The 15,207-nt window shown below is 54.9% G+C and overlaps 1 protein-coding gene across 1 annotated transcript in view; it reads right to left on the bottom strand.

Moving 5' to 3' along the window:
* ADGRA2 (adhesion G protein-coupled receptor A2) overlaps window positions 1-15,207 on the bottom strand; it is an 89,671-nt gene that overhangs the window by 17,933 nt on the left and 56,531 nt on the right. Inside the window, exons 3-4 of the mRNA XM_074982012.1 lie at window positions 1,456-1,527; window positions 806-877 (exon numbers count right to left, since the gene is read on the bottom strand). Coding sequence (XP_074838113.1) covers window positions 806-877; window positions 1,456-1,527 — 144 coding nt within the window. The remainder of the gene's footprint in view (window positions 1-805; window positions 878-1,455; window positions 1,528-15,207) is intronic.

Below are 15,207 nucleotides of genomic sequence, written 5' to 3'. Positions count from 1 at the left end.
AGGATACTGTCGAGTGAGCGCTCCCTTGGCCAGTGCAGCACCACCCTAGCAGTGACACGCCCTTGCAGGTACGTGATGATTTTAGCATATAGGCAAACCCTTCGCTTCCTAGCCCCCAGCTCGCTAGCCTTGGCCTCTCTGCTGTTCGTCAATAGACTCGGATTGGTTCCCTCAGCAAAGGGATGGAAGGGCGCAGAGCAGAGGTGAGCTGAGCACTAGACTCAGTCTAACTGGGTGGCTGGACACAGCGGGGCTGGTGATTCTGAGAGTGCCCAGTGGAGTAGGGGCTGGACAGCTCTGGGAGAAGCCTGGGGATTCCTTGGAGTGACTATTCTAGGCTGCAGAAAGGACCCCAGAGCCCAGGCACACTCTGAGGGGAGGGCTCGTGTGGTTCCAGGCTGTCTCATGCTAAGGACAGGTGGTAGTGAGACGCCTCCTGACCCCGTGCCCAGGTCCACAGCTGAGCCACCCTCACCACCAGCCCACGAGCTTTGGCTGCTGTAGTCTTGCCTGGCAAGCAGAAACACAAAGGCTGGACTTGGGGCCACCAGATTTGCCCCCCTTGACCATCTCAGCCCCAGGCAGTGCGGAAGGCCTTGCTGACATGGGACCCCGGTTGGATGGAGGATGACGTGAGGCCCTGGAGGGCCATGCTGGGGGGCAGAAGAGGCCAGGCTTTCTGAGCAGAGAGCAGGGCCAGCTGGGAAGGATGGTAAGGCTGGCACAGGGGGCACGGGGGGCTGTCCCTGGCCAGACACCCTCCAGGGGTCTCCTCCCCCAGTGCCAGCCCCTGCCTTGTACTTACAGCCGGAGGAGGTTGGTGAGTCCCTGGAAGACACTGGCGCTGAGGCAGCCGATACGGTTGTTGGAGAGGTCTCTGGAACAAGCAGAGAGGACACGAGAGTTGTGTGCATGCCAGGAGCCACCCCGCAAGGGGCAATGCCTGAATTCACCCACACTGGCAGTGCCTTGCTGGGAGGAGGTGGGGGCAGGGTTCCCTCTAATTGGGTGGAATAAATTTTGTAATGTGCACCAAGGCACGTGCACATTGTGCACCACCAACAGACACGCATGCTGCCGGTTGTGGGTACGCTGCTCATCAGCTGGGCAGCACCTGCATCTCTCCTGGGCAGCCACCCAAGTGCTCTGCTTACAGGAAATGCTGGAGCTGGGGGGACAGGTCACCGGGAGCCTCGGGTGCTGCAGGGAGGTAAGACCCAATCAGCAGTGTTCAGCAGCTTCTCTGGTGTGCTCAGCATCACTGGTGGAGCTCAGTGCCTGCCCAGGGCGAAGGGGCAGGACAGGCAGCCCACACAAGCCCAGAGAGGGGACCCTGCGTGGTTGGGGTTCAGTCTGTGTGTGACCCCCACCCACTAGCCAGCGCTGCTGTGGACAGAGGCAGGTGGCAGGCTCAGCTCCTCCAGGGTAACGAACGAGGGGCCTGGGATCACTTACAGCCGCTTCAGCTCAGACAGGCCGAGGAAGGCGCCAGGCTGGACTGTGCTGATCAGGTTGTTCTTGAGATCCCTGGTGAGAGAGAGAGGAAAGAAATGGATGGGGAGCCAGCGGCGGAAGGAGCTGCACAGGCCAGCACAGTGCTCCTGGCACATCATCCCCCGCACACAGGTGGGACCAACCCAGCGCTGGGGAGCCCAGGCTGCGACGCGCACAGTGCTGGAGGGCCCCTTGGACAGGCAGCCACAGCACCAGCTGTCAAGCACGTGGCACACCTAGCCAGTGCCATGGGCTGAGACCAGCTGCCTCCTCCTCTGCCACTTGTCCCAGGGCAGTGGGAAGATGCACTGACCCCAGCAAGCGCTTCTGTCCAGCAGATGTAAAGCCGACAGACCCAGGTGGGTGGCAGGAGGGTCTGAACCTGCGACCTTAAGGGTTAAAGCTCGAGGCCTCTACCGCATGAGCTGAAAGCCGGCTGGCTGTAGCACAGACTTAACCCTCCCTTGTCAGGGGTCTCAGTGCCTCTGGGGTGACACAAGAACTGTACCAAGACCCTCTCTGCCCTTCTCTCCAGTCACACGGGCTGCCAGCAGCGCTCTGATGGGAAAGATCGGTGCCCACCGCTCTGCTCTATGGTCAGCACGTCTGGCCCAAGGGGCTGGAGCAGTACCCTGGCTCTTGCCAGAGACCCCTTGCTGCTCGCAGCAGCTGACTGTGTCTCAGGCTGCAAGTGGCCAGGCTGGAAGGGAGGAGTCGGCCTGGACATTCCTCCCTGGAGGGTGCAGAGGACGTTGGCCCAGGGAGCTCCCGCGCCCAGCACACGGACAGGTCTGAGCAAAACAAGAGGTTAAAATTGAAGTCCGTCACCTGGGCCCAGCCCCCTCTGGTGCCTCTTTGTACAGCTGGCCCAGTTACAGCTGCAGGGCCAGACCCTCCTGCTCCAGCTCACAGCGCTGCTGTCTGTTCCCTCAGCAGCCTCCCGGCTCGTCCCACTGCCCCAGCAGCCTCCTGGGTGCAGCGGAGTACTGCCAGCCCTCCTGCCCATGCATAGGCTGCCAGGCACTGCGCAGCCAGCTCTGCAACTCGGGGCCTCCACAGCCAACTACCTCAAGCCAGAGCGGCACCAGCACTGGCTGGGCGAAGACCACTGGCAAGGGCCAGGCTGGGCGAAGGCTAACTCGGTGCTTGGAGACCCTGGAGGGAAGGGGCAGCAGAAAGGGGGCCTATTGTTACCCCTTGGGAGATGAGTGAGGGTTAGATTCCCTGACTAATCAGAGCCAGGAGCTTCCAGGGCTGCCAAGTGCTGAGCAGGAGCCTCGTTAGTGGCTTTCCATTCAATGGCTAATGAGCTCTGGGAGGGGAGCGGAGCTGGACACTGTAACTACACCCTGCCCGGGGCGAAGATCCCAGGGCTGCTCTGTGCTCATGAGCTCTGCAAAGAGCTGGCCAGGGACAAGGCTCTGCCCCAGCTCCCGCCCGCCTGAGCGAGCCCATGCGTGTGTGTTCCCACATGACAGATAAGCCACGTGTGAAGCAGGCCAGGGAACCCCCCATAGCGGTGCCGAAATGTGCTTCCCCAGGCGAGCAGGCAGTGTGGCCTGTCCTGACAGCTGGCGCGCAGCGTTGCTGGCAGCACATTGGGCACAGGACCAGGCTGCCTGTCCCTCCCGGGCACAGCAAAACCCACACAGTGCTGGCAGCACAGTCCAAAGGCCAAGGCCACCCTGGCAGAGTGAGAAATCCCATGGGCCAGGCACAGCGAGCTGCACACTAACAATGCTGGGAACAAACCTGCCTGGGGCTGGAGGGTTCGAAAGAGGTGCGGGAAGGAGGGGGCAGAGAAGTGCTGCCAGGCTGCAAGGGGTTCCGTGGAGGGTGCAGACGATACCCTGGCCAGTCCTGCCAGCACAGCCTGTTCCGGGATGGTCCCAGGAGGGGGAGCAAGGCTGGATCCGGAGCCAACCACTCCTGGGTTTGCAGGGCTCTGGTCAGGTGCTTCGCTAGCAATGTCTGAGCTGCTCCCACTGCGCAACCCGCAGCACTCGCCACTCTGAGTCCTGAAATCTGAGTTCAGATCTCGAGGGAAGCTCCTGGTACTATGGACGTAGTGCCCAGCCCTGCACCTCCATATACCCTTCCAGCTACGTCCAACGAAGTCAGCAGAGCTGCTGCCACAGAACTGCAGCACGTTGCATGCCAGGTGGTGGCAACAATGGAAGTCTTTGCTTGTCTCTGCAGAGCCACACTGCTCCCCACTTTGCTTGTACACATGGGAACTGATTTATTACCTGTAGGCCAGGCCCTGGCTGGGAACCCAGCCTCATAGAGGCAGACATTGGTTACGGGAGGCCATGCTTGGGTCAGATCCCTAAGCCCCAGAGGTTGTTTTCCCATTAACTCTGCTTCAGCGAGTCCTTGGAGTGACCTGGGGCCAGTTATGGTTCTGCAGCCTGCTCAGAATCCCTGGGGCTTTTAGATTTTCCTTTGCTCTCCAGCCCTGGGCTCCTCCCTGCTCAGAAACAACTGCTTCTCTTTCCTGCTCTCTGCTGGCACAACTAGACAGGAGAGACGCATGTGCCAGCCCACCCAACGTGCCGCTGGTTGGCGGACTGGCGGCAGTGTGGCCTGCTCCATCCACTCTGGGCTCAAAAGGACAGCAGAGAGAAAGCCACCCTAGGAGAACTCCCCTATGTTTTACTCCACACACAAGTCTAACTTCAATCGTTTTTGCAATTCTCCTTTTAAAAACCGCTGCGAGCTTCTGCTAGGACTGACAACATTTACCTGGAGGTACTTTGCCCAAAGCTGAGCAAGCGTCATTACTCCTGGCTATTAGATGGGAAACCGAGGCACAGGGCAGTTACAGGTCAGATTTTCAAGGGCTCAGCACTCAGTTAGGAGCAGAGCTGCAAAACTGTCCACTGCTCCCACTGTGATTCTCATGTTCAGATTTTCCAACAGAACTCAGCAACCAACATACTGAATGCAGCTGAAAACTAGGTCGTAAATGACTTGACCAAGGTCACAGCCCTTTGCCACCTCCTTCCCATCAGGGAGCCTCCTCAGGTGCATTCCCCAGGCATGGCCTTGGAGAAGGGAATATCCTTCTGAGCCAGCAAATGTCAACAGAAGGAAACAGCTTTTGCATGGCACATGGGGAAAGTCACCGCACTGTTCTGAACCCCAGCACTCAGAGCTGTGCTGTGCCCAACAAGACAACCCCACTGCCCCAGAGTGAGATGGGCCTGGGCCCTTCCCTAACATGAAACAAAAGAACACCACTGACCATCACATACAGCCCCCACCTAAGGCCTCTCCAGCGCGTCCTCAGTGATCTGCAACGCATCCTGAACAATCATCTTTCACTCTCACAGACCTTGGGAGGCAGGCCTGTCCTCGCCTACAGACAGCCTGCCAACCTTAAACAAATCCTCACCAGCCACTATGAATCACAAACCAGTGACTCTAGGCCTGGAACCAGCCCCTGCAACAGTCCTCGCTGCCAACTCTGCTCACATATCTACACCAGTGACATCATCACGGGATCCATCATCAACCATACCATCAGGGGCTCCTTTACCTGCACATCTACTAATATAATATACGCCATCATGTGCCAACAATGCCCCACTGCAATTTACATTGGCCAAATGGGACAGTCTCTGCATAAAAGAACAAATGGACATAAATCAGACATCAGGAACGGTAATGTACAGAAGCCTGTGGGGGAACACTTCAATCTCCCTGGACGCTCTGGCAGATTTAAGGGTGACAGTCCTGAAACAAAGAAATTTCAAAAATCAAATGGAGAGAGAAATCTCTGAGCTGCAATTTATTTGCAAATTTGACTCTATTAACCAAGGATTAAACAGAGACTGGGAGTGGCTCACAGCTTACAAAGGCAGCTTCTCTGCCCTGGGTGCTAACAGCTCCCCATTAGACTCTGACAAAGGTTCACATCCCCCTGTCTGATCTAACTTGCTTTTTCCTCTTTTGATAAGTACTGTTGATACTGGGCCATTTCCACCTTGCTGAATAGACCTTGTCAGCTCTGGCCCTCCCTCTTACTGGGACCCCACTCTTTAAATACCCCTCTGTAACCACGCCCCCACTCATGCATCTGATGAAGCAGGTCTTCGCCCACGAGAGCTGATGCTCCAAAATATCTGTTAGTCTGTAAGGTGCTACAGGACTTCTTGTTGTTCATGAAGCTGTCCATCATCCGTTCACGCCAGATCTGTTCGCCACATTACAGGGAGAGGGGGTTGTCCCACGTGCATCAGGAATCTCACTTCCTGCCCTGAGCCCCCTCTGGGTAACCTTATCTGACTGATCACATCTCCTCTAACGGAATAAGTTCTGTCCCACAGGAACCCTGCAGCTCTGCTGTCTCTGTGCACCCAGGAGCAGGTGCAGTCTCTCCACCGTATTTAATACATTAGAGTCCACAGGGCTCAGCCTCTGCCTGTGTTGCCTCCTCACCTCCCCCCAGCAAAGTCTCTCTAGCAGTTGCCCTGGAGCAGAGGAAAGGAGCTGAGCAGCTGAAAGACATGCATTTTGTGAGTCGTCATTCAGTGATGTCCCTGGAACCCCACACCTGCCAATGTAGTTCAATTTTACTGGGCTGAGTCTGTTTCCATTAAACTCCTGCCCACCTCCGCGTACAAGCATCCTGCTGCCTGGCAGGCCCCCAGGCAGAGCTGCGTCTCTGCTCTCCAGCCTGGAGACGCTGCTTGGGAGAAAATGAGGCTTTATTCCCATGCCAACACACACCCAGCCTGGGGAATTCACTCCGGCACAGTCACTAAGAGCAGCACTGACCCGGGGCCAGCACACACATGCTCTTCCAGTCAGGGAGCTTGCAGGGAAATGGGACACCTGCCCAGCCAAAAGCAGTTGAAAGAAACTCAGCGACATCAATCTGCCCTCCGGAGAGGTGGCGAAGGCCACTGAGACTGGCACCGCAGACAGGCTGGGACCATTCCCTAGTTTGGGCAGGTCCCCGCTATGTCAGTGCTTCCAAGACACTGTCACCTCCCACGTCCTGGGCACTGTGTGCCCCTCTCCTAGCGCTGTATTACTGGGGCCAGATCCTGCACCCCCAGCCTTCCACGGACTGTCCCATTGTACAGGCAGCATCCAAAGCACCTCCTGGGGACGGTCACTCAGAAACCCCTCCCTCTGACCAAGCATCCAGCTCACCTTGGGGGTCAGCAGGCAGACCCTTTCCTTCTTCCAGGAAGTGATGTCCAATAGGCAAGGCACTGGGCTTGGACTTAGGCTGTTCCCAGCTCTGCCACTGATCTGGTGGATGACCTTGGTCAAGTCACTTCTTGTCGGGGTGCCTCAGGTTCCCTCCCTCTCTTGGCCTGTCTTTTCCCTGCAGATTATCAGCTCTTTGGGGAAGGATAGCATGGGACAGTGCCTCATGCACCCAGCTTCAATCCCAGCGGGGGCCTCTAGATGCTCTGCAGTACAGGTAGATAAATAACAACCCTCCCCTGTGAGGGCAGTGAGCCATGAATCGCCAGGTCCCAGCCAAAACCAACTTTCCGACACAACAGTTTCTTGACAGGACGATGGAGGGGAAAGTTAAGAAGAGCTCCATGAAGAGAACAGAGCTGCACACTGATGGGCTGGCCCACTTGCCTGGGGCACTGGAACACCCGGAGCCAGCTGCAGAAGCGCAGTATCTCTCAGCACCCCTGTGTTGCTCCTTCCCACCCATCCACACCAGCCATTTCTATTTCACTAGATGGGTGCTCTCCATTAGAGCTAGAGGTGGTGCAGGAGGGGCTGGCTGCCAGGTGCAGGCTCTGGCTGGGAGGCGCTTACCTAGGTGGCTCCCAGCCAGCAGCCCAGCAGGACCCTCAGGCAGGCTCCCTGCCTGCAACTCACCCCACCCCTCAACTGCTCAAAGCAGCCTGCTGCTGGGCCCAGCCGGTGCAGCCCTGTGCAGTGCATCCCTTGGGGGATGGAGGGGCCCCATGAGCTGCCTGAACACACAAGCACAGCTCAGAGAGCTCCCATTAGCCAGTTTCGCTGTATTTTGCCCACCCCTGTATGACACAGAACCTCAACCAACCATCCTGCAAACAAACTGGGGGCTCATTTTAGACAGTGCAAATCTCCAGAGATAAATAGATTTTAAGGCCAAAATGAACCATTTGGATCAGTTAATCTGGCCTCCTGCCTAACACAGACCAGAGAGCCTCCCCCAGCCATCCCTACATCCAGCCTGTAGCTTGTGAGCAAGCTAGTCAGGTAGGCCAGTTGCTTTTGGTCCCACTCACACTCAGAATGAGCAGGCTGAGAAGGTACTGTTAAAAGGAAAACCCTGTCACAGCCTGCAGCATGGAGACACTCAGCACCGCTGCAAAATTCTCCTGCCCCCGCAGGTAGCTTTGTTGCACTACCTAGCCCACAGCCATGGCGGACCATGCATGCGCTGTTGGGAAGGACTTTTCCCCTCTCTGAGCAGAGTTCGCATTGTTGCGCCTGCAGATAACGAGCCACTTGCCGGGACAAAACGTGTGCCCCCTGTGTTTAAGCGTCTCTGCAAACCACAAAAGTTTTGTGACTGACTTGCCAGTTTAGGCAAAAGCCCTGGCTGTGGAGAAGGGAAAGGCAGGAGAATCCCAAAGGCTGCAGTGGGACTTTCCTCTTCCTGGGCAAAGCTGTTTCTGGAGCAACCTTATGCCAGCCGGGCTATCACAGAGGCGTGTGATAACAGCAGGCAGCCAGTGTCAACGCAGTCTCAAAAGGCCTTTGTTCGTCCACAGTATTAGCTTGATTTTAGCCTGTATCTAATCACTGCCGCAGAGCAACACCAGGCCTGTGCCAAAATCAAAGATACGCACACTGCAGTGAAGGCGGCAAGCTACGCCCACCCGCTGGACATGGAAAGATCAAATTACAGCCAGTAGACGTATTCCATGGGGGAATACATTTTGTTCTGTGCACTGAGGCATCTGTGGCTGCACCACCAGTAGTAACATATGCTGCTGGCTGTGGGTGCTCTGCTAATCGGCTGGGCAGCACCTCAGTCTCTCCTGGGTGGCTGCCCATGTGCTCAGATTATAGGGAACACTGATGCCAGTGTCACTTTCTCCTTCCAGTGCTACCCCAGTAACTGACCAAGTTGTCTCCCTCATTAATAACCAGCATTTACTGAGAAGGGAAATCAAATGCACATGCAGATGGCCTTAAAGACAGCCCAGGGCTGGCCACACAAGCCTGCACAGACCCTGGGTACGTACACAGCTCCCTAGCTGCCTCTGAAGCCCAGGCTGGATTGTCCTCACTGCTGCTGTTACTTGCAGGAGCTGGATTCCAGGTAACGCAGGTAGCTACGCTGCACCCAGCTTTAGGAAGGAAAGGCTGTGGTTAGGGGAAATGGCTCCTTAACAAAAGCTCATCAAGCTGAATTTATTGTGCAGCGCCTCCTCAGCACATCTGGCTGGGGCTGCTGGGGAAGCGCTTATGGAGCTGAAGCACTTGGAAGAAGGACTCAGATGCCAATTTTATCGGCAGGGCTTTTTTCCGACTTCAAAAACTACACTAACGACTGAAAATGTGAAGGCACAGGGGAGCCCTGACTGCTGCCCTTCCAGCCAAAGCAAGCTTGGAGCCAACAACACGGAAGGGCTTTCCCCCCCCCCCGGCTGGAAATTCCCTTCAACCTCTTGGGTCTGGAAGCAGCATTTTAGCGGATGGGGAGTAGAGGTGCTGCAGAGATACCCCTCAGAGTGTTCTGGGAGCAGCTGGGTGCAGTTGTGTGATAGGACAGCCCTCCAGAGCGCTGGTTAGATGGTATTAAGTGCCCTCTTCCTTGCGTCAGATGGGCTGGCCTCGAGCACACGACAGGAAACTGCTTGAGTGTAAGTGGCAGCAGTCTGGAGCAGCTGAGACCTGTATGCACCAGAGCAGGAGCTCTGGGCTGAGAGGCCAGCAGGGGGCAAAGCTCCCCCTTGTACTGGCCCACGTGAATGGCAGCGTAAATGCAGCAGTGAAGGAGACTCACTGCCCTAGTTCAGGGGTTCTCAGATTCTCCTCATTTTACAAGGGAAAACCAGCCTCCCACGTGGGCAGCAAGGGACGGGATCGTGACCGGAAGGGTGAGCATCCATGTGCTAAGTGGCCAAAGCCAGGCTGGGACCCAGCTGGAGAGAGGAAAAAAAAAATCTCACGCTCTCTTTCAACCTCCGCCACAACACTGAGTACTTAATTAGGGCAGAGAAGAACAACACGCAAGGGGACAAGGGGCAGGACAGATCTCTCCATCTCTCTGACATGCTTTCTCCTATGCAGCTGGGCCGACAGCTGTCATGGGTCCCAGGGCAACGTGGGCCTGACTCTGCACCCCACAAGGGGCAGGGCCCAGGGTGAAAGGGGTGGGGTCTACTGCAGTAGGCCCTCAGTGCAACCCAGACTGTAGCACCGCCCCTGCTCCACTCCCGCACAGTTGCGCCCAGCGGCAGAGCAGAACTGCTGTGGCACTGCAAAGGGGCCTGGGGCTTCGGCCACCACCGCTACTAGTATTAAAAAGTCCAGCAAGGGTGTGATGTGCCACCTGCCGGCACCTTGTTTATTAAACTATTGACGTATACACAATAAACAATGGTCCCAGAACAGGTGAGGGCCGCCGCGGCTCACTAGCAAATGTAACCCTGAGCTATGGTGACTTCAGATCCCATGGCATTTGTATTGGTTTATTTACCAAGAGTTGCTCCTTGGAAGCTGAGCACTGTATCTCCACTACACGCCTCTGATGAAGCGGGTCTTTGCCCCCAAAAGCTTATGCTCCAAAATATCTGTAGACTCCCCATTGTTTCTTTGGATATAGACCAGCCTGACTACCCCTCTGATGCTTTGCTTAGTGGGTTTGTCACGTACGTTACTAGCCACAGGCGGCAGTTCTAAGGCCACCAAACTCAGCTCCCTTGAGATCACAGGCGGCAATTCAAGCGCCGGCCCAACAGATGCAAAAACAGCGTTTTTCCCAAGCAGGCTACAGCCCCCTTCCTTTCCAGGGATCTCGCTTCCTGCAGGCAGAAGAGGAGCAAGAATTATGGGCCCAAATTCAGATTATGAAAATATTTCATGACGCATCACAGGCTGACCTCATCTCTGCACACGTGTGGCCCTGCCAAGAAAAACAACGCAACCTAGGTTTGGTTTCCCAAGAGCTCTACAGAGGAAGCTGGAGTCAAGAGGAACAGCTCCACGAGAGCTGGGATTTTTTGTTAACTCTCAAGTGACTGCCGCTACCCTGGCCAACTCTGCATGGAAGGCAGCAAATTAGGCTGCTGCACTGGAAGCAAACAAAAATATAATGATACGTCGTTCCCTGAAAATGAGAATGGACCCCTTCCATTTCTACCAGGCTGCTGGGGGAAAGGGTTGTCTCTTACCCATCTTCTAGGGAGCTAGCCCAGTTGCCAAGTCTTACGTCGACTCTCATCTGGAAATTACCCTGATGGTTGCTTGGCATCCTAAATGAAGCAAATCAGGGACCAGGCGCTCACTGGAGGAGACCATCACAGATGGTAACAAGGAACCACACAGAAGATGGCCTCAAGCCAAGATGTCAAGGACTTGATGGCCATGCAGACATAGCTCTCTCACACTCTAGGACGGGCTTCCTGCAGGGCTCACCTGGTCGAGGGAGGCTGGCCCTGCTGCATATGTTTTGTGGAGTGCTTTCATCCTTTAGGGCTGCACGAACACGAGCATGGAGTCAGAAAAGCACAGCATACACCATGGTCCCAGTCAGCCATGTGCCATCACAAAGCTCCAAAGCACACTGACTTTAACCACACAGCACTAGCTCCACTGAAATCAGTGGGATTCCTCACATGCTCCTCTGCCTGTGGCCCTAGCAGCTGACGAAGATACAAGTTGAACCTCGTTTGTCGGCACACTCTGGTCCTGAAATTTCCATGGTCTGGCATGAGTGTAATTAGACAGATGTCCACTTATCACGGGTGGCCTGTGGGGCTGACAGCCACTGCAGGCCCAAGGATAAGGTTGGAGCAAGGCCCAGCTCACTGACCTGGAATGGGTGGGGTCAAGTTAGAAGGGGAAGAGCTTCGGGCTGTCAGCTCTGGGGCCCCCCCTCACACTCCCACAGAGCCACATGTAGTGGCAGCACAGTGCTGCTGTGGCTTTTCAAAGGGGTTTGGGGCAACTGCCCCCTTTACCAGTCCCCGTTGGTGGGCCTGAGTGTGGCCAAGTTTCCTGCCATCCCATGAACTTTGTTTCCAGCCACCAGTCCTGGATAGCTCCATGTTCTGGGCTATTGTTTAGCTGTAATTTACCCTAAATGTCTCCTAAGAGCCCAACAAGCAATGGCAGTGTTGGTAACACTGCTGGACAATATTAACCTCTGGCAAAGTCTCTGCTTTGGCACCAGTCAGTTCCTGAGGGGGCCAGATGACAGAGGTTCAACCTCTCCGACAAGTCCTGCATTCAGGCAGGCATAAACCAGCCTAGGACTTGGAAGGTGTCTCACCAGCCTTTGAAGAGAAGGACACACGGGCACTGAATAGGAACTGGCTCAACAGCTCATCGCAGGCACCAGAAGGACAGCAGCACGAATGCAGGCAAAGCCATGTCCCATGCCTATCTGTACGGGGTCGCTCAGCTCACCCCGCAGGGCTTTGCCACAAGGAAGGCTACTGGAGATGGAAGAAGCACCAAGGAAATGATCGGTGAGACTCTTCTAAGGGGAAATGTCCTGCTATGTAACAGCATCCCAAGCAGTTGCTTTGTGCTTGACAGCCTCCGTGTGCGGCTCCTCGTCAGTTTGCACAGGGATTCCCCTGCGCTCCCACAACTGGCCTCTTTCACATTTTCTCTTTGTGTGTTTCACACATAACAAACAGAGGTCCGGAAGCCGGTCTCACTAATGACCAGGGACCAAATCCTCTCCAATCCCGTAATGCTCATTAACCCTGTGCTGCCTGAAAGGCCATCAACCCAGGGCCAAAGAGGAGGTGACAGGTGGGAGCAGAGAGGCCAGAAGGAATGACACCCTGCCCGGTCTTGCACAGCATTGCAAGAACCAGCTAAGCACAAGATGTGGCTTTTCACCTTCCTGTGAAACAACAGGCATTGGTCACTGATGGTGGAAGGAGACTCAGCTCATGGGTTCCTTTGGGTCTCCCTTCAAAGCTATCTCCTCCCCCACTGTTCTTTTAGCAGCCGCCGCTGGTTTTGTCCTGCATCCATTCACCACTCATCTACTGACAGCTCTGTCTTGCGCTCAGCGCCGCATGGTGCGTCCAACCCAAACAGAACTCAGCTTCAGGGAGGGGAAAGACATGCATCACATAGGTTGTTCATTGCCTGGCCGTGCAGTCAGCACATGCTCCAGTCCACGAGGCCCAGGCTAATCAGAGCTGGGCATGTGCTCTCTCTCCAAGCCTTTTCTTAGCCACCCTGAGCTTTGGGTTGGATTAGAGCAGAGCCAAGTTTTCCCACTGTCACAGCCTGGCTCTATGACATGCAAAGAGCCCCATGGAACGCTCCTGAGCCCCAGTCAGGATGTGCAGCAAGGATCGGAGAGAAGGCGAGGTCAGGAGCGTTCCTGCAGATTGCCACCTCTTCCCTTTGACAGGTTGGGGCTCAGAGGAGAAAACATATCACAGCGTCCTCTGTCAAGACCACAACAACATCTTGACAGAGCCAGACGGGTACCCAGAAGCCACCTGCTACAAGACAGGCCTAGCAAGGAAAAGAGAACACCACTGGCCATCACATACAGCCCCCTCCTAAGGCCTCTCCAATGCATCATCAGTGATCTGCAACCCAACCTGGACAATGATCCTTCACTCTCACAGACCTCGCCTACAGACAGCCTGCCAGCCTTAAACAAATTCTCACCAGCCACTATAGATCACAACACAGTAACTCTAAACCTGGAACCAATCCCTGCCAACTCTGCTCACACATCTACACCAGTGATATCACCATAGGACCTAACATCAGCCATGCCATCAGGGGCTCCTTTACCTGCACATCTACTAGTATAATATATGCCATCATGTGCCAGCAATGCCCCACTGCAATTTATATTGGCCAAACTGGACAATCTCTACGTAAAAGAATAAATGGATATAAATCAGACATCAGGAACAGCAACATATTTAAACCTGTGGGAGAGCACTTCAATCTCCCTGGACACTCAGGAACAGATGTAAAAGTAGCAGTCCTACAACAAAAAACATTTCAAAAATGAAATGGAGAGAGAAATCTCTGAGCTGAAATTCATTTGCAAATTTGACTCAATCAACCAAGGATTAAACAGACACTGGGAGTGGTTAGCCCCTTACAAAAGCAGTTTCTCTGCTATGGATGTTCACACCTCCACATTAGAATCTGACAGTGGGCCACATCCCCCCCCAACTGATCTGACTTGTTTTTTCTCCTCTCCTGCAGTATACTACTGATAATGGGCTATTTCCACCCTGACTTGTCAGCCTTGTCAGCTCTGGCCCTCCCTTTTACTGGGACCCCCTCTTTAAATACTCCTCTGAACCTCTCCCCATGCATCTGATGAAGTGGGTCTTTGCCTGCAGTGGTTTGAGCATTGGCCTGCTAAACCTAGGGTTGTGAGCTCAATCCTTGAGGTGGCCACTTAGCAATTGGGCCGAATAGATGTCAGGGATGGTGCTTGGTCCTGCCAAGAGAGCAAGGGACTGGACTAGATGACCTCCCAAGATCCCTTCCAGCTCTAGGAGGTGTGTATGTATGCTCCAAAATATCTGTTAGTCTATAAGGTGCCACAGGACTTCTTAATGTCCTCTAGCAGCAACTACAGAACAGCAGTAGTACCTTGGCAAGGTCATAGGTCTGGATCAGACAGGCTTGCCTTGGAAGCACCCCCTGTTCCAGAAGCACTGGAGAACATTGGAACAGCTCATTGCTGAGTGGGATCTTGGCTTGGCTGGGAAGGGAGCTTTGCATCTAAACTTTCCTTAATGATCTTACTGGCTCTGGGGTGGACAGTCAGCTCCTGGGGGGGCAGGCATTATCTGCCTCCGGAGGCACCTTTCATGGCACTCTGGTACCTAAGGCACATGTCCCACACTACTCATCTCTAGAGTGGACACGAGGCATTTTGGCAGAGTACACAATAGCACAGGACAGGAAGCAAATACACTGATCTGTGCCACAGTGCTCAGGGCAGCTGATCTGCCAGGCACTGGAAGTAGGGCAGAGCGCTAGAGTCAACAGCTCTCCTCTTGAAATCAAGTGCTGCACGAGCATTAGTGACACACGCAGGGTCACTTTTGTTTTCAGATCCGCTGTAAATGCAAGTGCTCCTTGTGCCACACTGGGCGCATCTGGTTTGGCACAGCACAGAAGAGTGAAAGTTACCCCGGCCGAGCCAACGACCAGAATTTTTTTCCTTCACGTGGGGTCATGCGCTAAACGTGGTTTTCCAGTGGGCGTTTCACTTCAAGGGAAGCAGGCAGGGGCTGCAGGACAGTGGCAGCACAGAAGAAAGGATGCAGGGCCCCAGGGGGAGCAGGCTGAGCATGGAAATGACAGTGCGGCAAGGGCCCAAGGAGGTGCAGGCCAGGACTGCTGAGTGGAGAAGCAGCTGGCACAACCTCTAAGCTGACAGTCTTTCAAACAACCTTTGCCACTTTAAACGGAGCCTGACTGACCCAAGAAACCACCTACCATAGATACGTACAGCACCAGGGCAGGTCCCCTCTGGCGTTGGCTTCTGCCAGTGAGAAC

The sequence above is a fragment of the Carettochelys insculpta genome, chromosome 31, assembly GCF_033958435.1.
Source record: "Carettochelys insculpta isolate YL-2023 chromosome 31, ASM3395843v1, whole genome shotgun sequence".
In the NCBI taxonomy this organism is placed as follows: domain Eukaryota; kingdom Metazoa; phylum Chordata; order Testudines; family Carettochelyidae; genus Carettochelys; species Carettochelys insculpta.
The sequence above is the reverse complement of the archived record's forward strand: the minus strand, read 5'-3'. Positions and strand labels throughout refer to the sequence as shown.